The 25,928-nt window shown below is 42.2% G+C and overlaps 1 protein-coding gene across 1 annotated transcript in view; it reads right to left on the bottom strand.

Annotated features, from left to right (window-relative positions):
• Positions 1 to 5,953, bottom strand: part of SLC24A2 (solute carrier family 24 member 2) — a 95,254-nt gene extending 89,301 nt beyond the window's left edge. The window contains exons 1-2 of the mRNA XM_063129222.1: positions 5,702 to 5,953; positions 2,591 to 3,666 (exon numbers count right to left, since the gene is read on the bottom strand). Coding sequence (XP_062985292.1) covers positions 2,591 to 3,517 — 927 coding nt within the window. The 5' untranslated portion in view covers positions 3,518 to 3,666; positions 5,702 to 5,953. The remainder of the gene's footprint in view (positions 1 to 2,590; positions 3,667 to 5,701) is intronic.
• Positions 5,954 to 25,928: the final 19,975 nt, after the last annotated feature.

Here is a 25,928-nt window from a genome sequence, read left to right as displayed (position 1 = left end):
TCACTTCTGCTATGGGTAGGCCATCTTATTTTGCACCTGTGATTGGTAGATAAAAGATGGCTGGGCAAGTATCCTGGATACCTACGGAACACTGCTTACGATGGGTAACTTGTCATTAAGCACAATTCTCTCTCCACACATCCTTTTATGAGCATTTTGTAGGTTGTATGCTTGCCCTGCTGCAGAATTTCAGCATGGGGTCAATCAAGTAGATAAACTTTTTTAAAGTAACAAATTGCAGCTATGCTGCAGGTATACTCAATCATTTTGTGAAATTAAAATTTTATTTTATAATTCCGTCAGAGCCATATACTCTTTTGTGCCTGTACACATCTATACAGATTTTTTGAAGAACTCGGCAAGCTGAACCACAACTATGCTAAAGGGAAATTCTTTACTAATCCCAAATAGAAGGCACACTGTCATCACCTTACTGAAATCAGTGAGATTCTCATGCTTTGTATGAGCTGCCACATGGGAGACTACATCTTTTCCTCCAGAATAACTCCCACTTCCTGATGGGAGTATTCATAATAACTTCCATAGATTAGAATTTCACTCTCCATACATGAAGAGTTCTTCTCCCTTACCAACCTGCCCCGGTCACTGAGGTCATCAGAGGGCATGGTCCTGGTAGTTCCACATGCACCTATGACCCAATTGGGAGTCCACCAGGAGAAAAGCCTTCAGTGTGGTGGCCCCCTTTCTGTGGAATTCCCTGCCCCTGGAGGTCAGGAAGTGTTATTTCCAGCACCTCCTAAAAACAGTCTTATTCCAGGAAGAATTCCTTGACTGACAGCCAAGGCTTTTATTGACATTCTGTGGGGTTTTGTTTTTGTTTAGTATAATAATGGTGTTTAAATGTTTGTATCTTTTACTGTTTTAATTCTTATCTTCACTACTCTGGAATCTGTTCCAGGTATGGATTAGTATACACATTTTGTAAATAAATAAATAAATGAGGGCCAGTGCAGATGGAACAAGCCCATTCCTTAACCATGATAAAGGGGTTGATAATGGGTCACAGGAATGTGTGCTCCACTCCAGCAATCCCTCTCCTCTCTGGTGTAATTTTGCACCCACTTCCTTGTTATTCTTAACTATATATACACTTAGCACTAATCAGAGTTTGCAATTAAACAGGATTGGAATCAGTGTTAATTGTGATTAAGGCTTACATCGATTCTGCCCTTAGCCATGGTGGTTGCTTTAATTATTATTTTTTATTAATTTTCTGCTCTTAACCGTGGTTAAAGCTGCTTGAGGAAGGACGAAAGGAATTTAGAGTACACAGATCAGGTGCAGAGGGAGTACACAGCCTATTCCTTAACCATAAGGGACAGGTCATATTACATTTATAATGGCCCAAAGCTGGAAAATTCTGCCATTTACCATTATATTTCTTGCAATTGTGAGCAAAGATGTAGCATACTGTAATGAGTTTCCAATCTGTGTGTAATGGTCATGAGCATCTCCCCTGAATCTAAAGGAATCAAAGCTGCAATGCCACAAAGATCATCCTGCAGCTACAACAGAATCTTGAACTGGGGACATCCATCCTGTTAACACAGATCAGCTGCACTCCATACTTATCTAACAAATAATATGCAAATTTAGCCAGTGCTGAAAAAGCGAGTGAGGTATATCCAGAAGTAAATTAGCTCTGTAATTCATAGTATGATGTACCTGCAACAATTCATTGCTGAACCTTCACATTTACATCAACCCTCCAGGCAAGCACATTGAGACTAGAAAGTACAGGGCCAATGCCAAGTCACACTCAGGCAGAAGTGAATTGATTCTGCCACACAATCTCTATAAGCTTCCACTGCAATTTGAGCTATCACAACAGCTAAAAAAAAAAGCTGCCAGAATTGCACAAATTGCGGAATCGGCATAGACAATCCCCATGTAGAGGCACCAGCTCACATATGACCATCTATGAGCACAACTCAACACATTCCCAAGGCCCTAGGCTTTGACCTGTAATAAAGCACTCCATTGGTTTGGGGATAAGATATCTAAAGAAGCACCTCCTCCCCTGTGAACCCAGCTATGTACTTTTAGGCCTTTAGCCCTGCTCTGTATGTCATCATTGTCTTGAGGTGCAGCAGATGCATGTATGAAACAGAGCCTTTTTGGTGGTGGCAACCAGGCTATGGCGTTCACTACTCCAGCACACTTGTATGGTGCCCTGCATGCCTTCAGACACCAGGTCATGATATTGTTTTTGATGCATTTTTGACCTGTACAGTAGCTTAATGATCCCTGTGCCTTTATATGTTCTATATTAGTTACTACTACTGGTGCTTTGTTGCTTTTGGCTTTATGTTTTGAGGTTTGTGTTGGCAGAACAGAATTAGTGGGTTTTTTAAAAATTAATTTGCTGTTATTAGCCACACTGAGGGTCCCAAACACACAAAGAAAAGCCAGATAAAAATATTCAAGTAAAACAGGGGCTGCCAGCAAACACAAGTCAAACCAGGAACAGCTCCAGAGGCAATCCTGAGCTATGTTTCTGGCACAGACACAGCACAATTTCAGAAGACAGTGACGGGATTTTTCTATATATACTGATCAAATCACTAACCTTTCCTTCAGGTTCTGGTGATACTTTCTCCACTTTGTTCCTGGTTAATAGGTTTCTCACTAGTTCTTCTACTTGCACATTGAATTTCATGAAAGTCACATAGATTATATACGCACTCAGCAGTGTTAAACTTTCCCACCACATAATGAAATTATCCAAAAAGAAGATGATTAGCAATATCAAGTCCATGATGTAAAAGGACACATCCCGAAAGAGTGGCCACCAAGTAAGGTGCAAAATCTCTTTAGAAAATAAAGCACACATGCCAATCACAAACAGGATATTGAATACTGCTGATCCAACTATTGTCCCAATGCCAACGTTGCTGTGAGATATAAAGACTCCTATTAAGGAAGTAAATAGTTCTGGGGCTGAGCCACCAGCAGCCATGAATGTTGCCCCAGCCACATCATCAGAAATCGCCAGTTTTTCTGTGATGACTGTCAATGAAGGAACAAAGAACTCATCACAGACAATGGCTAAGGCTATGAACATGTAAACCATTCCAAGAATATGAAGGATCACAGCACCCCTTCTTCTTTCCTCAAGTGAAAAAAGATCTTCTGGATACTCTCCCTTGTGATCTGTGTGATTTTCACCTCCAGCTTCACGTTTCATAGAAACAGATGAATCTGGAGTGCCACTTTGATTCTGTTCCTTAAAGTCCAACAGAGTTCTTTGATGCATGTGCTTAGACGTTTGGCTATCTAGATTGCTGGTTGTCTCTCTGCTATAAGGTTCCAACTGGAAAAAGGCACTAATTGAAAGAGAGAATGTGCTCATGGCCATAATCCCCAGGAAAAGTCCCATTATTCGTATCAGTCTCAGTTTTTTCCTAACGTTTTGGTGTTTCTTACAGCCAAGCAGAGGTTCCTGCAGACACCATTCCTCAAGACTATAAACAGCAATGTTTTTACACTGGGCCATTTTCAGCTCTTTCTTCTGGTCTGTTAGCGTAATAGTCAGATAGGTTGTTCTGTCATTCTTCTTTTACTGTTCAAGTAGATGGTGCTTTAATGTGCACTTTCAGAATCAAGGATTGCTATGCTTCATGTGGAGCTCATGCCTTGGTCGTGCTTAAAAGGAAAAAGAAATATCTGTATTAATTTAGTTACAATGGTGAACATTTAATGTATACACTCAACAGGGAGTCTTTTGTGGTGAATTTGAGCATTAACCATTTACATCTGTACATCCAGTTACTAATTTCTGAGTGTTTCTGCAGACATTTAAAGACGTATTTGTTTGGCCGGTGAATTTTCCTGATAAGCAGCATTGTCAACTACCCTTGGTTATTTTAATGAGATATTTTATTGTTCCATTACTGGGTTATATTTTTATTATGATTTTAGTTATGAACCTCTTTGGGATATATATTTAATGAAAAGCAATATAAACATTTTCTGAAATAAATATCTAGGAGAAGTCAAATCTGGCTACGTCATGAGTGGTCATTTCACAGTGTCTGTCTCTCAAGACCTCATTCCTTTTCTCAGTATGTTATATCAAATTATCCAGGTGCATGAACATACCTTAATGGCTCTTTAACAAATGAGATGATGATGATGTTGATGATGATGATAATAATAATAACAAACAAGGAATGGAATTGCATACATTCATTATTATGTAAAAAATAATCTGAGATTGCAATTTGGTGAAAAGAGAATTTGGAAGCACAAGAAATGTGAATACTAGTGCCAGGAAAGTGAAATAAGTAATGGTCCAGACTCACAAAGAAAGCCCAATCCAGAATTGTGTTGAGCTGAAATGTTGTATCAGTTAACACCCACGGAAGTCAACTGAATCGGACTAGCTTAAATCCAGACACTTCATCTTAACTAAACTGTGGATCTATCTGCAAGTTATTTATTTAGGAAATTAAGGTATGAACATATTCAATTACAATACACAGTGTTGAAAACTTTTTTAAAAAAAAAATCTTAAATTTGCTCTGCAGCCCTTTGAAGTTTAGTTAGAAGAATAGTCAAATGCTATCGGATGGGATGCTCTTATTAAGAGCGAAGTCATAGCTGATGTTTGTTGCCACTCATCAGAATTACAGATGGCACAAAAGATAATATCCATTATAAAAGCAGAAGGCACAAACCTTCCACATTATCTTTTCATATTTTTTCTTTACCTAGGCAGACACCATGGAGAAAGAGAAAATATGTGCAATTATTTCAACTCCTCTTCTTATAAGCAGCCATGATGTACTTAGGGTTGAGGAATTAATTATTCTCTAAGCTTCTCCTTGTTCGACCCTTGCTCATCCCTCAGACTCACTGCTGTGCACTTTTCCTAGTGAATTGATCCTATTACAGTGCAGACTCCAGGCTCCTTATAGTGCCTTTCCTTTGGGGAAGTCATTGCCCATCATAGCGTGGCTGAAATATTTCATTCCAAACCCAAATCCCATTTGCACAGAAGCAAAACTTCCTAAATGCAGGAATGGGAATGTGTGGGGAGCAGCGATCTCTGTCCCTTAAAAATAAAGGGTGGAGGGAACAGATCATCTCATTTTCTCCATAACTTCTCACCATTTAAAAAATAAAAAATGGGGGAGGACAATAAATCATCTCATTCTCTCAGTTCTTTCATAAAAAGAACAAAACAGTCAAAACTAAAATCCCTGGCGACAAAGAAGCGATATGTAATTCCCAGTGAACTCAACAGGGCTTACTTTCGAGTAGACCTTATAGAATGGCACCGTAATTTCACGTTGGAGGCAACATAAAAATAAATAAAACTACAAGCCTTATATTAAGAAGACATCCCATTGGGTTGCATGTGCGTCTTATGGAGGGGGGGGGGGGTTGGCGAGGTGTTTGCATTGGGCGGTAAACTTTGCAAAAGAGGGGATTAGTAGGAAAGTTCAAATCTGAAAGGGCTTCTTTGACCCTTCTGAGATGAGGCGAACCCCCCAAACAAGCTAACCAAGGCAGAAGGGTCGGGAGGCGGGGTGGTGGTGGTGGAAGCGGTCACCGTCGGGGTCTGCCTTGGGGTCAACGTCTCTGTCCCTTCAGCCACCCCACCGAGCCGCCAGGTCCATTCGCCCGCCCGCCCGCCCACCACCGCGCGCCTCCGCCCGTGCGGACGCTAACTTACCCCAAAGCGCTCTCCCTCCGCGGGCTTGGGCAGAAGGGAGCTGGCATGAGGGAAAAGCCGCCCTCTCTCGTTGGCAGGAGAGTGTGGCTGGCCCGCCCGTCCGTGCCGCCTGCCCGACTCCCTTCCTCCCCTCCTGGAAGTGATGGGCAAGCAGCGGGGCTCGGCGGGTGGTGCTGTCAGCTGGCGGCAGCCGCCTCTTACCCGGCCATGTGAGAGGATGAGCTCCGGGTGAGACTGACCTGTGCCACAAGCCGCGCAGCAGCCACTGCCGCCGGCCCCCTCTCGCCGCCCGGCTCAGCCCGGCCCGGCTCAGCTCGGCTGGAGCCACTCCCACCACACTCACAGGCACACACACACCCCGCCCACTGCCACGGCCTTAACCGCTGAAGCTCAGCCCTCCTGCTCCTCCCGTGAGCAGAGCTCGGCGCTGGCATTAACCGCCGCACCCTGGACGGTGGAAAGATCCGCCACCTCGCGCAAGGAAAGAAAGAAACCGGGACTTCTAGAGGAGAGAAGCCGTCCCGAGTTAGCGCCAGGGAAGCGCCAGGTTGGCTGGCTGGGGGTGATGGAAGTCGTAGTCCAGCGCCTTTGGAGGTTGCCGGGTTGAGGGTTCTGCACCATCGACCCCAATTAGCATGCTGGCTGGGGATGGTGGGAGTTATAGTCCAACACAACTGAGAGGTGGGGGGGGCTGCCATCAACCATCACCTCCAGCCAGCATGTTGGCTGGGGAAGATGGGAGTTGTAGTCATAGAATAGCAGAGTTGGAAGGGGCCTACAAGGCCATCGAGTCCAATACTTCTGGAGCTTACCGGGCTGGGGGAGGCTGCATTCCATGTTGCCTGGGGATGATGGGAGTTTTCGTATATTCTCCAACACATCTAGAAAATGCCGTGTGGGGGGAGAGGCTGGGGTAGTGCGGGGTGCGTGGGTGGGGGAGTGTCCAGTTTGGGCTGGCAGGGCTCATGATTGAAACCATTCATCATCACCCAGGGTGACCTTGAGCAGCGGTCATTTGATCTTGGCTTAAACTATCTCACAAGGTTTTGTGGATGAAGAAACCCTGAGCTTCTTGGAGGAAGGCTGGGATTTTTAAAAAGGAAAGAAAAGGCACCAGCACATTTGTTGCATTTCTGGCTGCCTAATAGTTCAAGCTATAAACAAGAACAGGAGCTCCCAGAGAGGTTCGCCGGGCGCCTACACTGTACTCCTTCCGGCGCCAGCTGAAGACCTTTTTATTTTCTCAGTATTTTAACACCTAATTTAACTTAAATTTAAACTTTGCTGTTTTAATTCCGTATTTTAACCTATATCGATTTCTGCTGTGTGGTTTTGCCTTGGTTGGGCTTTTTATATTGTATATTGTATTTGTGTTTTTAGATTGTTGGTTGTTTTACTATGCTCTTCATGGTTTTAATTTTTGTGAACTGCCCAGAGAGCTTCGGCTATTGGGCAGTATAAAAATGTAATAAATTAAAGAACAAGTCGACAGATTCTCGGCTGCTCTAGCCTATGTTGTGCTTACTCAGCTGTCACGCTGTGCTGAAGGGCCTTACTCCCAAGTAACTGTGCACAGGATTGCAACCTAAGGCAATGTTCCTGTGCCTTTAACACCTGCCTGACAGGCAGGTGTTTAAGAAATTAATCTTTTCCTATCCCTTGGGAGCACCAGGCCTTCCAATCCTATGCAGGGGTTACTGAGAAGTAAGCCCCACTTAATTTGGTGGGATGGGCTTGCTTCAGGGACTGCAGCTCTTGAGAGTAACATACACACAGTAGCCATATTGACCATAAGAAAAATTCAAAAAGCCATGTTAGTGTAATACCTTTTTTTAGGTCAACCAAAAAACCCACAAAATGTGCAAATTTTCAGGATCTCAGTAAAGCCAGTGGCAAGGAATTATGGGAACTGTAGGCCAAAACATCTAGAGGGCGACAAGTTGTCCACCCCTACCCTAAATTCACATCCATAGACTTGGGCTATCCAACAAACCCAACCAAAATCATTCTCTCTCCTGAGCAAACAAGCATGGGATTTATTTGTTTGTTTATGAAATGTCTATGTCACTTCACAACCAGGATTTCCAACTTTTTATCTTTGAGATACTGCTGCTGTACTTCCATCTCTTCCTTGTCCTTGGACTGTGAAAAAAATTGCAATTCAGAGGTTAGGGGGGTGGGGAGCAAGAAGTGCACAGCCAGGAAACAAAATATTAAATTGCCATTGCTCAGCGGCTCCACCTTGCCCCTCCCTCTCTGCCCTTGGAAAGGTGAAAAGACCAGCAATCCTTAGAGAAGAGAGTAAAAAAAAAAATGCAACCGGGCAACAGAACATCCAAAGGCTAGAGTGAGATGGGATGAAAGGCAGCGAGAACAGCCACAATGACTGGGTTTAGATGACAGCTTTTGTAGCAGAGGGGGTAGAAATGGTCCTGATGTAAATATGCTTAATCAATTTATGGCAAACTGCCTTGGAAGTCCATCTCAAGAGACAGGTTTTGCATTAAAAGGAAGGCCAAAAACCAAATAGACTTCTCCCTGTAGAGTTGTTTATATAAATAGCAGCTTGATGTGCAGATATTAGCTGGTAATAATCTCCATGCTGTGAAAAGCTTCAGTGGTTGACCTCTGCACATTAAGATGCTCTTAGTAACACAAGAGCAGGCCAGGCAATTTTCTTCTGGTCGGTTGACAACCAATGGCCCTGTTCACACAAACGTGGAGGGGGAAATAAGCCTAGGTGGTTTACTTCCCCTGCCACATGTGTTGGGGGGATTTGCATAATTAACTTTGCTGGTGCAGCTTGGTGCATTGTGCAAACCCAGCGAGGTTGGCTTGTTGTCATGGTTAACAACCCTAAAACACCATTGCCCGGTTCACATAATACAGTAAGCAGCACTGTGGCTCAGCAAACCTGGTCAATAAAAAGTTCTCAAAACAGTTTATGCTTATAAAAAGATTAAGGCAACAGCAATGCAAAGTTTAATGAAGCTAGCAAATGAATAGTCTAAAAAATCCTTAGATAGAAAAAACAATCATAATAAAATAATAATAAAAAAAAGATTGATCCCAAGTACCATAATACTATCTGCTCCGATGAAGAGCCCCTTCCTTCTTTAGATATGAAGCACAAAAGCTGTGGCCCACATATATTGTCTGAGGGGCCATAGGATACTGAGGATTCCCCCCTCTGAGGTTGGAGGCAGCTCCAAGCTCGGAAGGGAGAGTCAGAGATCCACGCCTCTCCCCTCACAGCTGGCACAGAAACAACCATGCTGGCTGGCCCCCAAAGTTGGAAAACTGTAGGGAAAGAGAGCGTTCTGGTGGGTGAGGAGGGAAGGTGACTGGAGAAGCCAGGATTTGAGTTATCCTGAGCCTCTTCCAGCCTCTTTCCCTCCTCTTCTGAAGCACCATCATTAGATGAGCTAAAAAGCCCATCTAGCAAAATCTACAGGACCAGAGGACAGGGAGGCGAAGATCTGTTCAGAGGCTTCTCTGATCACCAAGGGCACATTGATAGGTGCAATCCTATGCATGTTTAGATAGAAAGAAGTCTTTCTTCTGGGAGTTGTAGTAGTTTTCTTTCTAGCTGAACATACATAGGATTGTGTCTTTAACATCTTGTGTTACCTAAGCATGCATACTTAGAAATAAAGCTCACTGAAATCAGGTTAAAAAAATCTGTACATCCCTACCTGCCCTTGTAAAATAATTATCAAGTCACATCATAGGTACATCAGAGGAGCCCTGCTGGATCAAACCAAGGGTCCATTTAATCCAGCACTCTGTTCACACAGTGGCCCACCAGCGGTTGACCAGGAACCCACAAGTTGGACATGACTGCAACAGTACCCTCGTGCCCATGTTCCTCAGCAACTGGTGTATATAGACTTACTACCTCTGCTACTGGAGATAGTACATAGCCATCAGGACTAGTAGCCAAATTGGTCACCATCGCTACATCTAGTGGTAGTGAATTCCATAGTTTAACTATATGTTGCGTGAAGAAGTACTTCCTTTTATCTGTCCTGAATATCCATGTGTATAAATATATATATGAGAAAAATAAAGTGTTTTTTTGTTTTTAATTTACTGTATCGCATGAATAAAGATACCTGCTGAAAATCACAAAGGAATAATCATCTGTTCATTTCTTTCCTGAAAAAGCTTCCTCCAGTGGTGTTTATCATAACATTATTCTATTTTTGGACAGTTTTTATGATTCCCTTTTATTACATAACATATACTTAGGAGACGCATGTGTATAAGCATCTGTGCATGAGAGGGTGGGAAAAGTGGATCAAATGAGAAGACCTGAATAGTAGCTAGAAGCAGCAAATTCTAAACCTGGAAGATGCCAGTGAAGAAGATTACCATGACTACAAAGGCGGCATATTTAAATACAAATTGGTGCTAGGCTTTTAAATGCTAATTGCAATTGAGAAACAGGAGCCGCTGAAATTGCAATCATTTTTCTAACACTTCACAACTCATGCCCTATTTTAAGAAGACAGCTAGAGGAAACAAAAAGCAAATTCTGTGCTGTTGAATAAAAAGAGGTACAGGTAACATTATTTCCCAGCTCATAATAGGGAAAATATAGAATCTTTTACTTGTTCAAAATAGTATAATATACAGCTACATGTTTTTTATCTAAGGCTGCTGCTGAATTGGAATTGCTTACCAAAAGGTGGCATTCATATAAAACCTTTTCAAATAAACTCATCTTCAAGGATGCTGTGCTCAGATGAAATAAGATGTTTGTGCTTTAGAACTACTGTGGTTTATGAGGATTCAAATTACGCAGTACTGATTCTGAGTATCTTGGCCTACATTAGAAGAGCAATGCAAGTGGGGAAGCCAGTTAATTTCTATCTGCAGCTGCTTCTCCAAGTCTTATGCAAGCCAATGGAGTAGTGCCATTTACAAGGCCACAGTGCCACCATAATACCAAAAAGATGTAGTGGCCCCTTCAAGACTTACAAGGTAAGGGTAGTGCATGGACAGAAGGTTCCAGCTAAGAAAACACTGAGAGGTACCATTGCCAGACAAAATCGATGTGGGTTCCTTTTTGAAAAACCCTAAACAATTTACAATAGGGATAGATTTATTTGTTTCTGGGAATCTAAAAGGATACACAAACTAGCAGTGCAGTCCTGTGCCTAATTACTTAGAAGGAAGTCCACAGATTTCAGGAAGACATACTCGTGAGCAACTGCAGTTTTAGGCTGGGTTCACACAACACACTAACCCACCCAATATTGGTTGTTGTTGTTGTACTGTGGGTTATCATGTTTGAATGCAGCACATTTTCTGCAGGGTGGGTTATTGTATTGTCTGAATGAAGTGCATTTTCTACAGGGTTGCTCGTTAACCATGCAGGGTGGCCTGAACACCCCAACAACAAGCCATGAGTTCTCAAAGTGGCTTGTTTGAAAAAATAAACCATACTGCAAGCCACCCTGCGGAAAACACACTACATTCAGACAACACTGTAACTGACTCAGTAATAAGTTATTTCTCACTACTGAAATAGCTTCATTGTAATTAAACAAACAAAAAAAGATTTTCAAGAACTTCGGACTATAAAAATGAAAATATTGCTTTCAATATTGAGGATATTTATACTAATATTAGTTTGCATTTATTTTCTATTTATATTTGTTCAATCATGAATTTTGTTATATATTTGTGCTGGAGATTGCAACTAAAATTTATTTTTGATGGGAGTCCCTTAAATTTATCCTGGGGGTAAAAGAAAAAAGAAAAAGCATGCAGTGGTAGATTAAGCAAAGCCCCTTCAAGGTTAGTCAATTTCACTTCTGAGCAAAACAAGAAAGAGTGGGAAGGAGGCTGGTTCCTGAATGATATGTTGAATGATGTGGCATTGCTGAAATTGAAAGAAAGATTTGACTTTTTACTGACATGGAATTAGGTGACTATGTAGACACTTTCAGGGCTCAATTGTAAGCATGTTTAAATAGAAAAAAAGTCTTACAACTCGCAGCATGCCCCAGCCTTAGTGGAATTCTTTCTTATAAAAAACATCTACTGCTTTATGATATCACTAACAACCAACTCTGGCAAATGAATTAAATAAGAAGACATAATGGCATCCAAAAACATGTAAATGCCAAAGCCCTAGATAAGAGGAGGGACTGAATCCTTGTAGGAGAAAGGGTAGTCAACATGGCCTCCTTTTCTATTCTGTTTTCAGACATTTGCTGGTAGATAACTATGCATTCTAGTCTTCCAAATTATCCAACGCATGTTCAGTTCATGGGGTAATCTGATGTTCACGAAGTCTCCATTTTTTAAAAAAGACACAACCATATGAACATGTTTAGTCATTCACAACCCTGGAGTTGTGTACCACTCCTAGAACACACTGTGCCCACACAAAGTGGGATGAATGATGCGTGGTGGTGTAAATGTGAGTTGTAGAACAAATGAAACTCCAGGCCAGATATGCTCAGCCAGTATTGCCATCACACCAGTTTGATTGTGTGAACAGATCAATGTCCCGGACTTCAACATATGCATTTTGAATAAATCAGATCAGAATGGCAAGTGTTAATGCTTCAACAGACTCTGCCTTTGAAATAATCTGTCTTGGTGCAATGACTCAGAGGGACAAATGCACAAACAACCAAATTAAAGCCTTTTGGGGAGGTGGCTCCATCAGTACAAATCCATTATCTGTTAGTTACTCTCAACTACGACAAGTTTATTACATTAGAAGTAATTTAGGCAGGCACAATATAATTATCTAAGGACCACTGTTTTATATCTTGTGTGGAAGTTGCTCATTCTTGTAGCCCAAGTACCACAGCACTATGGCTGGAGATCAGCCCAATACTTAAGACAACTTTAGATTTTCCTTATCTGTTTGCATCTTTAACCAGTTCTTGAGTGAGGAAGATAACTATGAGTACAATCCAGCCAAAGAGAAGCACTTTTAAATGCTACTGCATTCAAAGGAAAAGTTGGAACACTGCTAAAGTCAATGCATTTTATGCTATTCTAGAGCCTTTATACATGAGGCTGTTGGTCTGCTGTATCTACTTATGGCTTCACTGCAAAACTGAGATCCGAGCACTATGCGAAGAGCAAACACATGAGTGGAAACTGGGTTTTCTTTCTCTTTCTTTAAATCATACCACATTTCCCCTGCTCTGAAAAAAAATCGCCCAAAGTGCCATTTAAAAACGGAAGGGAAACTGGACAGTCACAACATTTAAAGAACACTAGGGAATGACAAGTCCACAACAGATGCCTCATGCACAAAAGCTCTTAGAGAGCCATTCTGTGGCCAATAGATAGTGTCTGAGGGACCATAGGGTAGTTCATATTCCTGGATCTGAGGTTGGAAGAATCCCAACAGCTGCCTCTCCAAGGACGCCAAAGCAACCTGAAAGAGAAGACAATGTGGGCGTTCCCATGAGCTGAGAAGGGAGGAGCTTGGGGAGGCTAGCTTACAACGAATCCTCTGGCCCCACCAGCCTCCTTCCCTTACCCTCCCTGACACTCCTGCCGCATCTCCCACTCTGCATTGGATAGGCCTCTGAGTTCAGGGGCTTATGGCCATCCCCATAGGATTGCACCCTTATTCGTTCAAGCTTAGTTACAACCTACCCACCATCCCATTCCTAAGGAAGGTTGCTATGATAGGCTTTGGTGCTATACCTTTATGTAGCAGCTGGGTGTTCAAGATTTCTATAGGGGAAGCTTTTTCTGGAATAGGTATAAAGGTAAGGAAAAAGACTGACCTGTGAACACTGCATGTTCAGTCTGCTGTTAAAAACACTGAAAAAAGTCCAATATAAAGGTGGCAACCCTTTCCCTAAATTTTAGGGTAGATTATACTTTTTAAAAGAGTTAAATTTTCAATAAACCTAGGTCAGAAGAAACTGGCTTGAAAACTAGTAGCTTTAGGGTCAGATGATTCAGCTTCTGTTCTAAATAAGTTAGGTAATAAATTAAGGGTAACCCCAGGAAATAAATCTTGTACTTTGAAATATCCACAGCTCACAACTCCATGAAGTTCATTACAATAGCTTGTAGTGATTTGCAGAGCATGCAAACTCAACACATTTGAGAATAATCTGCATTGTTTTAGAATGATTCAGACCATTATCCAGAAACACCTATGAAAAGTTCATTCTTCTTCTGATGATGATGTTTTCAGCCTAGTTAGGTCAGAAGATCAAATGAATGAATCAGTCATGGATTTTACAGGAACTGATCAGTTCCATGTGTGTTTGAATTCATAGCCACTTCAGTGGAGTTGCTTTATTTTCTGTGGGTTTTTTTTAGCATTTCATTACTGTGATAATTCTGAAATAGAACTCCATATTTAGCAGTTCAAACCGAAGTTATTTTCGTCATGCAATCACCAGTTATTAACTGGATTTATTTTGATTTTTTTTTAAAAAAAAATGACTGTGTTGTTTGCACAAGAGCAACAAATGTTCTGCATATCTTTGGGGCTTGTTCAATGATTTTAAGATTTTGGTCTGCAGTGTTGAATGAGATCAGTTTAATTTTGGAATATGCACTCCCTAGTGGATTGGGGCAATGAATCTCCTCCAGGTTTCAGTAAGTACTCTAATGGTGAAGATAACCTTGGATAGCTCCTTTTGAGTTCTGACTGGTTCAGACTAAAAACCAAAGCAGATTCACTGCCCCACTGACATCAGAGCCACCAGCCTCCACTGACACTCCTTAAGGACCCGCTGCTAGTTCTATTTTGGATATCTCAATGGCATAGTTGTTTATGAGGATACTGAAATGGTGATTCAGACCAAAACCTAGCAGCAATGCAGAGATTTAGAATACAACAGGAGATTGAAAATAACCAGCCGTAGCAGAGATGGGCAAGTTGCTGGCAGTTCAGTTGTTTTCACACACAAAAAGCATAGCCAATCATAAGGGTTAATGCTGTGCCAGGAAGGGTAATTCTGCTAATCTCCCCAGTATGCAACCAGTACAAGTAGTGGTGGAACTAAGCTACTGTGGTTTATTTCCCCCACCATGATTGTGCGAACCTGGCCACTGTTTTACAGGGGGGAGCAAAGCTGACAGAAGGCCCTCTCCTAAACAAGCTTTATTTATTTTATTTTATATAATTTCTATAATGCCCGATAGCCAAAGCTCTCTGGATGGTTTACAAAGATTACAAACAGTAAAACAATATGCAGAATTTAAAAATATAAAAAAATGCACAATTACTGTTTCTAAATCCTGATCTTGTTTGCTGTTGTTTCTAGTAATCTCCCAACTCATTGGGGCACTTGTGGGGTTCTGGGGTGGCTTGCTAACCATGGTAACAAGCCACCCTTGATGGGTTCGCATGACACAGCAAGTTGTGCCAGCAAAGGTAATTACGCAAATCCCCCTGGCACGCAACTGACATGTGTGGCCGGGGAAATGAGCCACCGTGGCTTATTTCCCCTGTGATTGTGCAAACCAGGCCACAATTCTTGCCTACCATAGTTTTTAGTTCCAATGTAATGTTTCCCACATGTATTCTCCCATAGAAATGGCATCAAAGTCCCCTCTGTGGAGGAAGAGGCGATCTCAGAAAAAGTTCAGCGGCACATAACATGAGGTTAATCACTCCCGTTCCCATGATCAGGCGTTTTGTCACATTAGTCATAGTAAATTGGAGACAGAATAATATTTTTAAAAAACCTGGCAGGGGGGAGGGGGGGGAAAAGAAAAATCAAAGAGGTTATAACCATGACAATAAAGATTAGTAATGAAATTACTGAAGCAAACTCCTGCGCTATTTTCCACCATTAAGAGTAGGTCATGAGCTAATCAATGCTCATTTAGCAGAATGTCAGTAAGGTGGAAGTTAAATGTGGCATAATGTGGCATTAGAGGCTGACAAGGCCTGAAATTCATTAACTCCCGTAGTCTGCAAATTGTCCATCACAAAAGGAGCTCAATTGAGAATCATTACCCTATAGTGACACTCGCTGTTCGGGTAAAGGATATTTAGCATTATCAACCAAAAAACCCTAATGGCTGTATAATTCCAATCTAATGGAGCAGGTGAAGAAGAAGAGATTTTTCAGTGCAGGATCAAAGCTTTTTCCTAATGAAATGGAAATGACAATGACCCTACCATTTCTTATGACCTTTTCAAACACAAGGAAAGCTTATGCCTCTCTAATTAGCACGCTGTGATTTAGGAAGTGTATGTAATGCAGAGGCATGAAAAGCTCTTCAGCAGGGATATTGCTAGAATTTGCTCTGGAATAATAATTAAAAAGCACTGACATAATAAGAGGGTTCAAAACATCTCACATACATTAGCTATTCTTTATTTTTCTTTATTTTGTCATTACATTCATAGCCCGCCTATTTTCCTCTTGCGAGAAACCCAAGGTAGTTTTTACATGGGCCTCCACCTCTCCATTTTATCCTCACAGCAACAACCCTGCTAGGTAGATCAGATGGGAAATCTGTGACTGACCCAAAGTCACCCAGTGAGCTTCACTGCTGAGTGGGGACTAGAACCCAGGTGTCTTCAGTCCTAGTCCAATACTCTAACCACTACACCACAGTGTTTTTTTGTCAGTTTAGTCAGAATTATATTGCAGATGAGAGATAGGATAATGTGGAGAGAGTATGGCTTGACTAAGGTCACACTGAGGGATCTGATTCACACAAAATCACTCAGCTCACATTACATGGTAGATTCACTGGGAATTGTTTAACCCGTGGTGAGCTGTGGTGTGTGCCAGTCACACGCTGGGCAACATTTTGAATATGCAACCCTGAGTGGGAGTTGGGAGCGCAAACCTGGCCATTGAAAGTTATTTGAGAGTTAAACAACCCTCACATAACCCTTGCTTTGTTGTAGGGTGATGCAAGGGTTGTTTAACTCTCAAATAACCCTCGGTAGCTGGGTTCACACAATATGATTGCATATTCAAAATGTTACCTGGTATGCACTGCAGCTCATCATGGGTTAAATAACCCAGAGTAAGCAAGCCATGTTGTGCGAACCAGGTTGGTCTGTTATGTGAACTCAGCCACGCTGACAAACCATGATTTGTTAACCACATATAACCCAGCGTTCATATCCCAACAACAAAGCATCGGTTTTCTTTGTAGGTTGTTCATGGGTAGCAAATCATGGTTTGTTAGTACAGTAGGGTTCACACAAAACAATCTGCAATTCAGCCACAATCAATAGTTCAACAACAACAACCCATACTCAACCAGTACTCTGGACTGTAGTGGTGTGTGAACCCTGTCAGGATATGGCAGAGAGAAGTGAGATCACTGAACAGGAAGAAAAACAACCTGGCCTGATTTTGTAATTCAAACAGTTTGAGCTGCAAAAATCAGCAGGCTAAACTTTTCACAGCATGATCAGCTGATAATCTCTGTAGGTCACATTTCTGTTAAATGCATACTAGCAAGTGCTTGTTAAAAAAAGAAAGAAAGAGAAAGAAGCTGGCAACTATAGCTAGGAAAGTTTGAGCTCAAAGCCACCCCACCCTAAAGTAGAGCTATTGCTATTCTTATTCCTAAAGGGGGGCTGTATTAGGACTAAGATTTCCAAATGGCCAGAGGCTTTGATTTGCAGAAATCACCAGGTAATGTTTTTCATGACTTGGAGCCATATATTATCATCTGCTTTGCTTCACCAGGGTCATACTAGAGGTGATGTTAGCTGCATTTACCTTTCCTTTTCTATTTTTAACCTCTAAGCAACTGGCAGGGGTTGGGGAGGTTGAATAGGGTCCTGATCAGGACAGTGGTGCAGAGGGAGATTTTGGGTTTTTTTTACCCTTTCTCCCAGTTCCATTCCTTCATTGAAAACCTAGCTCTTAATTCAGGAGGGTAAATACTATGGGGAAAGGGATGGAGCTGCGGCTCAGTGTTAGAGAACCCGTTGGGCAGGCAGAAGGTGCCAGGTTCAATCCCTGGCATCTCCAGATAGGGCTGGAAAAACCCCTCCCTGAAACCATTCAACCTGTAACAACCTCATAAACAGGGCCAATGAAAACAGGCATGATATTTTAGGTCATATATGCAAAGTTGCAATCTTCAACTGAGAATGCACATACATGTGGGCACATGGGCACACCCACACCAATGTAGGGTGACCATATGGAAAGGAGGACAGGGCTCCTGAATCATTGACATTTCCAACACAGTCTTTTCCCCTCAGTATGGTGACCATATGAAAAGGAGGACAAGGCTCCTGTATCTTTAACAGTTGCATAGAAAAGGGAATTTCAGCAGGTGTCATTTGTATGCATACAGCACCTGGTGAAATTCCCTCTTCATCACAATAGTTAAAGCTGCAGGAGCCCTGCCCTCTTTAGCTAGAGTGACCAGAAACAAAAGTGGGCAGGGCTCCTGCAGCTTTAACTGAGGGGGAAAGACTGTGTTGGAAATGTCTATGATAGAGAGTTTGGGACCCTCCCTGCATGCAGGACATTTCCCCCCTCCCCAATAGCGTTTGCAAAAGAGCAGTAAAAATATATATCTTTCAAGCTATTCTCACCATGAGTTCAACTCTAATCCCATTTTAATCTCAGTGGGCTATATTAAACAAAAGCAGAAGGTCTGGAGTTTGAAACTGATTAGCCCTGACCTTAGAGATCAGACTAAGCAATCAGGTGTACTTAGATTGCTGCTGGGAACAGTTTCTCCATAGGCATTGTAGGCAGCAAGCAGCAGCTGAGAAAGCAACACAAAAACGGCTGATGGCATAACAGAGTGCGTATAAATACCTAAATAAATTGATAAAGAGAATGTTGTAAGGTGGGGAATGTGTGGCCTCCAGATGTTGTTGGATTGACTTCAATTCCCATCAGCCCCAAACACCACAGCCAATGGTGAGGGATGATGGGAGTTGCAGTCCAGCAGCAGCTGGAGGGCCACATGTCCCTCCACCCTGTTCTTCTAGGCCATCTAAATACAATTCAGGGAATCTCAATCTGGATACAGTTGACCCCATGGCTTGACTGAGCCAATTGTCAGTCTCCACTCTGAAAAAGCAAACAGAGGCTGAATGGAATTGCAAAATGACCAGGGAAAAAAAAGCTCCTACCTGGTCAGCTCTTGTGCTTTTATCAGCAATCTAATGTGCAGACATTAGCAGGTGAAGCTGTCTTCCAACTACTAATTATCTGCAAGTCAAGCAACTGTTTAGGCAGGAGTGCTGAACCACAAATGCAGCCCAGATGGCCCTGCCCCTTCCCTTAGCCCCAACCCTTCCCCTGACCCAATTGTTTGGTGGTTTCCTGGTGTTTGCAGGAATAAACCTTAAAAAAATGACAAGATAGGCACTGGAGGTTGATGTTGTCATGAAAATGAGCCAAAAACTTCCATGCGTGAATAATCACAAGTGCATGATAAACGTCTCATGTAGAAACACTATTAAGGTATTTTGGTGTTTTGCCTCATCCTTTTGGCCCTGCCCACCACAGGGATGTCACCCCCAAGAGCTTCTCTTAAATTGCATTTGTTTCTTTGGCTGAAAGGGGTTCAACACCCATGTGTTAAAGCCACAGTTGCAGCAGCAAGTTGAAAAGTTGGCTGTAGAATTCTGTAACCATTTGAGCTTTGAAAGGGTTCCTCTGCTGACCCTAAAGACTAGATAACCTAGTTGAGCAGGATGAGTATAAAATGGCTTTCTACACAGATGATTTGTTGATATTTATTGTTAGATTATAATATTCTATATCAAAATGAATAATATTAATCAATACCTTGGTACACTTTCGGGTTGTACTATTAATCTGAATTAATGCCTGTAGGTAGCATTGAGACACCCAAAGTTAATTACTAATTGACAATTTTGTTAGTGCCCAGAAGTGATAAAGTACCTTAGTATTTTGGTGCTTAGAGTTGAGATGAGCAGATTCACCTCTGTCTGCACCATGTGCCTCACACCGCTTGCTGTACCGCTGCCCCTGTTTGGCTCCCTGGACTCTTCATGCCGGCGATCTTGCATAAATGGCTTTTTATGGCTGCCATCTGCATAAATGGGCATTTATGAAAAATAATGAGCTACCATTTTTATGCAAAATGGCAGCTCGCTGAAGGGTCAGACGGCCACATTATTTATTTATCTATTTATTTATTACATTTTTATACCGCCCAATAGCCGAAGCTCTCTGGGCAGTTCACAAAAATTAAAACCACAATAAAACAACCAACAGGTTAAAAGCACAACCAGGATAAAACCACACAGCAAAATTGATTTAAGATTAAAATACAGAGTTAAAACAGTAAGATTTAAATTTAAGTTAAAATTAAGTGTTAAAATATTGAGAGAATAAAAAGGTCTTCAGCTGGCGACGAAAGCAGTACAGTGTAGGCGCCAGGCGAACCTCTCTGGGGAGCTCATTCCACAACCGGGGTGCCACAGCGGAGAAAGCCCTCCTTCTAGTAGCCACCTGCCTCACTTCCTTTGGCAGGGGCTCACGGAGAAGGGCCCCTGTAGATGATCTTAAGGTCCGGGCAGGTACATATGGGAGGAGGCGTTCCTTCAGATAACCTGGCCCCAAACCATTTAGGGCTTTAAATGTCAATACCAGCACTTTGAATCGGGCCCGGACCTGGACTGGCAGCCAGTGAAGCTGGAAAAGGACTGGCGTAATGTGATCTCGCCGGCCAGTCCCTGTTAGTAAACGGGCTGCCCTGCTTTGTACCATGCTGCTCACCAAGGGCTCATAGACTGTCCAATGGAGAACAGGGTCTAATAAGTGTGGTGGTCCAGTGGACTCCACCCCCCTTAGACTTCTGCAACATTCTTAGCCTAGAGATATTCCACAAATTGTTTAAATTGAATATAACTTCATTACTCCAAGTCAATATCTCTTGACTTGGAAAGATAGGCATCACTTAATTTAAGAACTTGGTGTAAGGTTAACATATTTAAGATAATGTCTTGCCATGGATAATTTATGTATTAAGTAGTATTCCTTTATATATTCCCCAACCATATTTTCAAAAACTTTATGCAGCATCTTGGAAGTTTATGGTGTGTGTCCCCTCCTCATTTTTCATTGAAGAAGATGCAGTTGTCAATTAAAGATGGAGTGTTTAATTTTCAGATCTTCGTTTATATCATAAAGCTTATTTGCTAATGGATGGAAAACAACATTTTCTTTTTAATACTCCTCCAAGGGTTGCTTTGGAGTCTATTTGGTATTCCTTTTTGACTAGATGGCATTCGGATCTCAGTATATTTAAAAGGAAGGAATAGCTCCATTAACAATTTTAGCAGCGAAAGATTTGGAATGCAATGGCTTGTCAACCGCAGTTTGATCCATATTCTCGTGCTAAATTAACTTCATGGGAGAATCCAGTTTTGAAAATAGAGAGATGACATTTTACGTGAAGGAGTTGGGCTGATAATGGAATTCATATTTTAGATGAGTTAGGTCTCAATCCAAGAAACCAATCCTGTCCTGAACCAGACTCGGGTTGAGGTGGGCCTGCTTCGACTTGGATTTCAGGTTCAGGATCGAGGCGAAAGACACCCCTATAAAGAGCCCATAAACAACTGTGAGTAGGGAATGATGAGCACATGATAAATGCCTCGTGTAGAAAAGCTCTTAAACTCCAAGCTTGGAAGGAAAAACACCCACCACCAAACACACAAAGGACTGAAGATCTCACTGCTCTTGCTGTATGGATGCTTATATTAAATATATGGACTGCTTAGATGAACGTATAATTTGAAATGAAAAGTTAAATCCTCCCCCTTTTGTGATCCTCTTTTTCATATATTTGATATGAATCCCCCCTTTTTTGCATTGTTGTGTTGCAAATAATATAGATAGATTAGGGTGACCATATGAAAAGGAAGACAGGGCTCCTGTATCTTTAACAGCTGCATAGAAAAGGGAATTTCAGCAGGTGTCATTTGTATATATGGAGAACCTGGTGAAATTCCATCTTCATCACAACAGTTAAAGTGCAAGAGCTATACTAGAGTGACCAAATTTAAAAGAGGGCAGGGCACCTGCAGCTTTAACTGTTGTGATGAAGAGGGAATTTCACCAGGTGCTGCATGCATGCAAATGACACCTGCTGAAATTCCCTTTTCAATACAACTGTTAAAGATACAGGAGCCCTGTCCTCCTTTTCATATGGTCACCCTAAGATAGATAGATAGATAACCTGGTTAGTTTTAAGGGCACAGGCTGTCACTTTTATGGAAACATTAATGAATCACGGGAGAGATTTTTCTACATGTCAGGAAAAAAGAGCTTATATAATTGCTGCTGTTGTTGTTCAATGGCATTGACAAAGCCTTTGTATAATTTAGGAACACACACACTCTTTCAATGTGCAGAGCTCAACACTAATGGAACACATCTGGGTTGTTTTAAAGTTGCATAAAACCTCAATTATATATGAGCCTCTCTGAAAGGTCTACCAGCTTGCTGCTGATGGAATAACAGTCCACACTTCTAGCAGTGGGTTACTTCTGAGTATCTAAATGCTGAGACTTGCAGAAGGCAGGGCAAAATCACTTTTAACAAATCACACGCTGCAACAAAATGTTGCAGCATGGCATTGCAGTATGGAATGTTCCTGTTCATGGCTTGCTGGCTGCCTGGCAGGACCCCTGGCCTCTTCTAGGAAACTCCATCCACTCTATCCCCCTTGAATTTGTGGTTCCCTCCCTCCAGTAGTGACCAGCATTCCATAGTCATGGGGAATGATCAGTCCTGCTTTGAAGTTCCCCTGTGCGTGTGTGCGGGGGGTGGGGGGTGGGGGTGCAGGGGGCGGGGGAGGTTTTTTATACTTCTGCTAATCTTGAGGCTGCCCCCTCCCCACCATAACAAGACTGTTGATACCTCCTCTTGTGTGCTTCTCTTGGGCGGATTCACATATTTGTCTTCTAATGAGGAAATTGCATTATGCATGCAGCACCTGGCAAAATTCCCTCTTTGTTACAACAGTTAAAGCTGAAGGAGCCCTGCCCTCTTTACCAGATACAAAAGAGGGCAGGGCTCCTGCAGCTTTAACTATTGTGACGAAGAGGGGATTTCACCAGGTGCTGCATGCATACAAATGACACCTGCTGAAATTCCCTTTTCTATACAGCTGTTAAAGATACAGGAACCCTGTCCTCCTTTCTATGTGGTCACCCTACCCATCAAGAGATGCCTCCCCAGACAGGTTCGCCTACATTATGATCTTTTTGGTGCCACAATAAAATTATCATTTTTTTTAGTTCTCCAAGAGATTTTGAGAACTGCTTTTAATGTGTTTAGATTACTGCACTTTTATTGCTGTTGGTTTTACTTTATTTTTATGTGCTAGAGTGTTTTTATTTTTTTGCTGCTGGTTTCATCTTGGTTTTTATTATGTACGGTTTTAATAGTTGTTGTATTGTTTATATTTTAAGTTTTTCATGTATTGTACACTGCTCAGTATAACCTTTAAAAAAATGCTCTGAATGCCACATGTGCTCATCGAAGGCCTTCTGTGTGACCTGCCACAGGTGCTCAAGTTGGCGTCAGCTGCACCACGAAATAACCCCCCCCCACATACACACACAGAGCATGGTGCAGCTGTGACTTGGGGCATGTTTAGACCTACTGGTTGTAGAGGGACAGAGGGGGGAGGATCTCGCAATATGGTGATTGCGAGATCTCCCCCTCTGTCTACATGCAGCGCGCGACATCCAGGAAGTGAGAGGACGTTGCGCCCGCCATTTTTTTTAATCGAGAAAGAGCCCAGGAGCACTCCTACGAAAATGTAAGGCTTTTTTGTTTTTTTAAAAAAAATCCGCTCCCCCCACCCCATCCCTGATGGGCACAGAGCTCCGCGCCCCATACCTGGGTCCCGGCTTCTTGCAGTTACTTGTGAGGAGCCGTGACAAACCGTGACGCCTGGCCACACGTCCCGTGGGGCTCATCTATACCAAGCAGGATATTTCGGTATGAAGGCAGTATATAAAAGGCAGGAACCACACCAAGCAGGATATAGCAGTATGAAAGAGAGATATAGTATGTGTCAATGGGCCCCAACAGTTGTCAGTGCACTTCAATACTGCTATAAAGCAGTAGTGTGGCTCCTGCCTTTTATATACCGCTTTCATACTGAAATATCCTGCTTGGTGTAGATGAGCCCATGGTCTCGGGACGAGTCTGGGACCATGGGAAAAAACAGAATTAAACTGTAGATCCATATCCTGGGGCACAGGAGGGATCACCCCTCCCTGCCCCCAGGATCCCCTATGCATCATGTGGACACACAGGGATGAACACAGGACAATCCCCCGGGATATCACCCCATCTAGGCATGCCCTCCATTAGGGGAGGAAGCCTGGGAGGGGAGTCACTCTGGTATGCTGCCTTCCCCAGCATAATTGCATTCCTGATAGCCTGTTTGAATAGCGAAGGCAGCACACTGGGACTGCTCTCCATGAGTGCCCTTCTCCCCAGCACAATCATGCTCCCAAGAACCTGCCAAACACCTGCAAATTAAACGGGAAAGAAGATGAAGCAGAACAAATGCAGCTTCTCCTTCTCTGATCCTGTTCCTTGACCTGCCTGCTTTGGGGGGCAGATCTACGCCTTGTGTCAATCCATCCTGGCAATGCTAGGCCCCTCTTGCACATTTATACCTCATACGCCTCCTCCCATATGTGCCTGCCCAGACCTTAAGATCATACACAGGGGTCCTTCTACATGATCCCCTGCTGAAGGAAGTGAGGCAGGTGGCTACTAGGAGGAGGGCTTTCTCTGCTGTGGCACCCCGGCTGTGGAACGAGCTCCCCAGAGAGGTTCGGTTGGCGCCTACATTGTTTTCCTTTCGTCGCCAGCTGAAGACTTTTTTATTTTCTCAGTATTTTAACACCTAATTTAACTTAAATTTAAACTCTGCTGTTTTAATTTCATATTTTAACCTATATCAATTTTTGCTGTGCGGTTTTATCCTGGTCGTGCTTTTTACATTGTATTTTGTATTTGTGTTTTTAAATTGTTGGTTGTTTTATTATGCTCTTCACGGTTTTAATTTTTGTGAACCGCCCAGAGAGCTTCGGCTATTGGGTGGTATAGAAATGAAATAAATAAATAAATAAAATAAATAGGACACACAATTTGTTCCAATATTTTCAATAATGTGGAATAAAAAGGCGGAAATAACACTATGAAAGCGGCATATGGAATGTTTAAGGTGCCCCCACAGTTATTAGTGTACTTCAATACTGCTACAAAGCAGTGTGGATCTAGGCCAGTGGTTCTCAACCTTCCTAATGCCGCGACCCTTTAATACAGTTCCTCATGTTGTGGTGACCCCCAACCATAAAATTATTTTCGTTCTTCTCTACACAATCCATTGTGTACGTTGTACATCAATGTACAACAATGTACATTGGTGGTGCTATATAAATAAATAATAATAAATAAATAATAATTGTCATGGGATGGTTTGCTAATGAAAATAATACATAACAATAGCTTTAATAATACAAAAGATGATACATGACAAAGTTCGGTCAATACAGTTTCCTAAGACCATCGGAAATATGTGTTTTCCGATGGTCTTAGGCGACCCCTGTGAAAGGGTCATTCGACCCCCAAAGGGGTCCCGACCCACAGGTTGAGAACCGCTGATCTAGGCAGTCTTACTTATTTGCTCTACCATGAGGGAGGGGAGGTGGATGAAGGCGGCAAGGAGGGAGGAGCTAAAGCTGCATTTTCCTGCACGTCTATTCAGCAGACAGATGTGATCTCTGGGCTGTGACTTGGCAATTCTCTATGAAGCAGCTATTAGCATAACAGTTGATCTAGCCCCTTACCATAACCTAGTTTGTTTGTTTTTTTTAAAAAAATTCCTTTCCTTTCAGATGATGCCTCATTTCCTTAGCTCTTCTGTAATTGTTAAAGGCTTTTGTATCCTGTCGATATTCTAGATTGAGCTAAAAATAGTTTTGATCTAGTTTCCAGGAATATCTGGAGAAGCTACATTTATCAGGCTGACAGGTGTGCTTGCACATTCCAAATGCAGTGTATTGCTAATGTAGGTTCTGCTTCATTAAATCGAAAGCGATGGAAGCTCTCAGGGAAGATAACACAATCGCTCCTTGTTCTATTAATGTTCTAGATTATTTCATGGCTGTTAGGTAAAGACTCAAAGACAAAAGAGAAACTGATAAAATATCAAAATCACCTAGGGCGACTTCCTTCCACTAGTCTTGATTGGGGGAAAGCCAATATATTTC

The sequence above is a fragment of the Elgaria multicarinata genome, chromosome 6, assembly GCF_023053635.1.
Source record: "Elgaria multicarinata webbii isolate HBS135686 ecotype San Diego chromosome 6, rElgMul1.1.pri, whole genome shotgun sequence".
NCBI lineage: Eukaryota > Metazoa > Chordata > Lepidosauria > Squamata > Anguidae > Elgaria > Elgaria multicarinata.
Note: the sequence above shows the minus strand (reverse complement) of the source record. Positions and strands in the feature narration are given on the sequence as shown.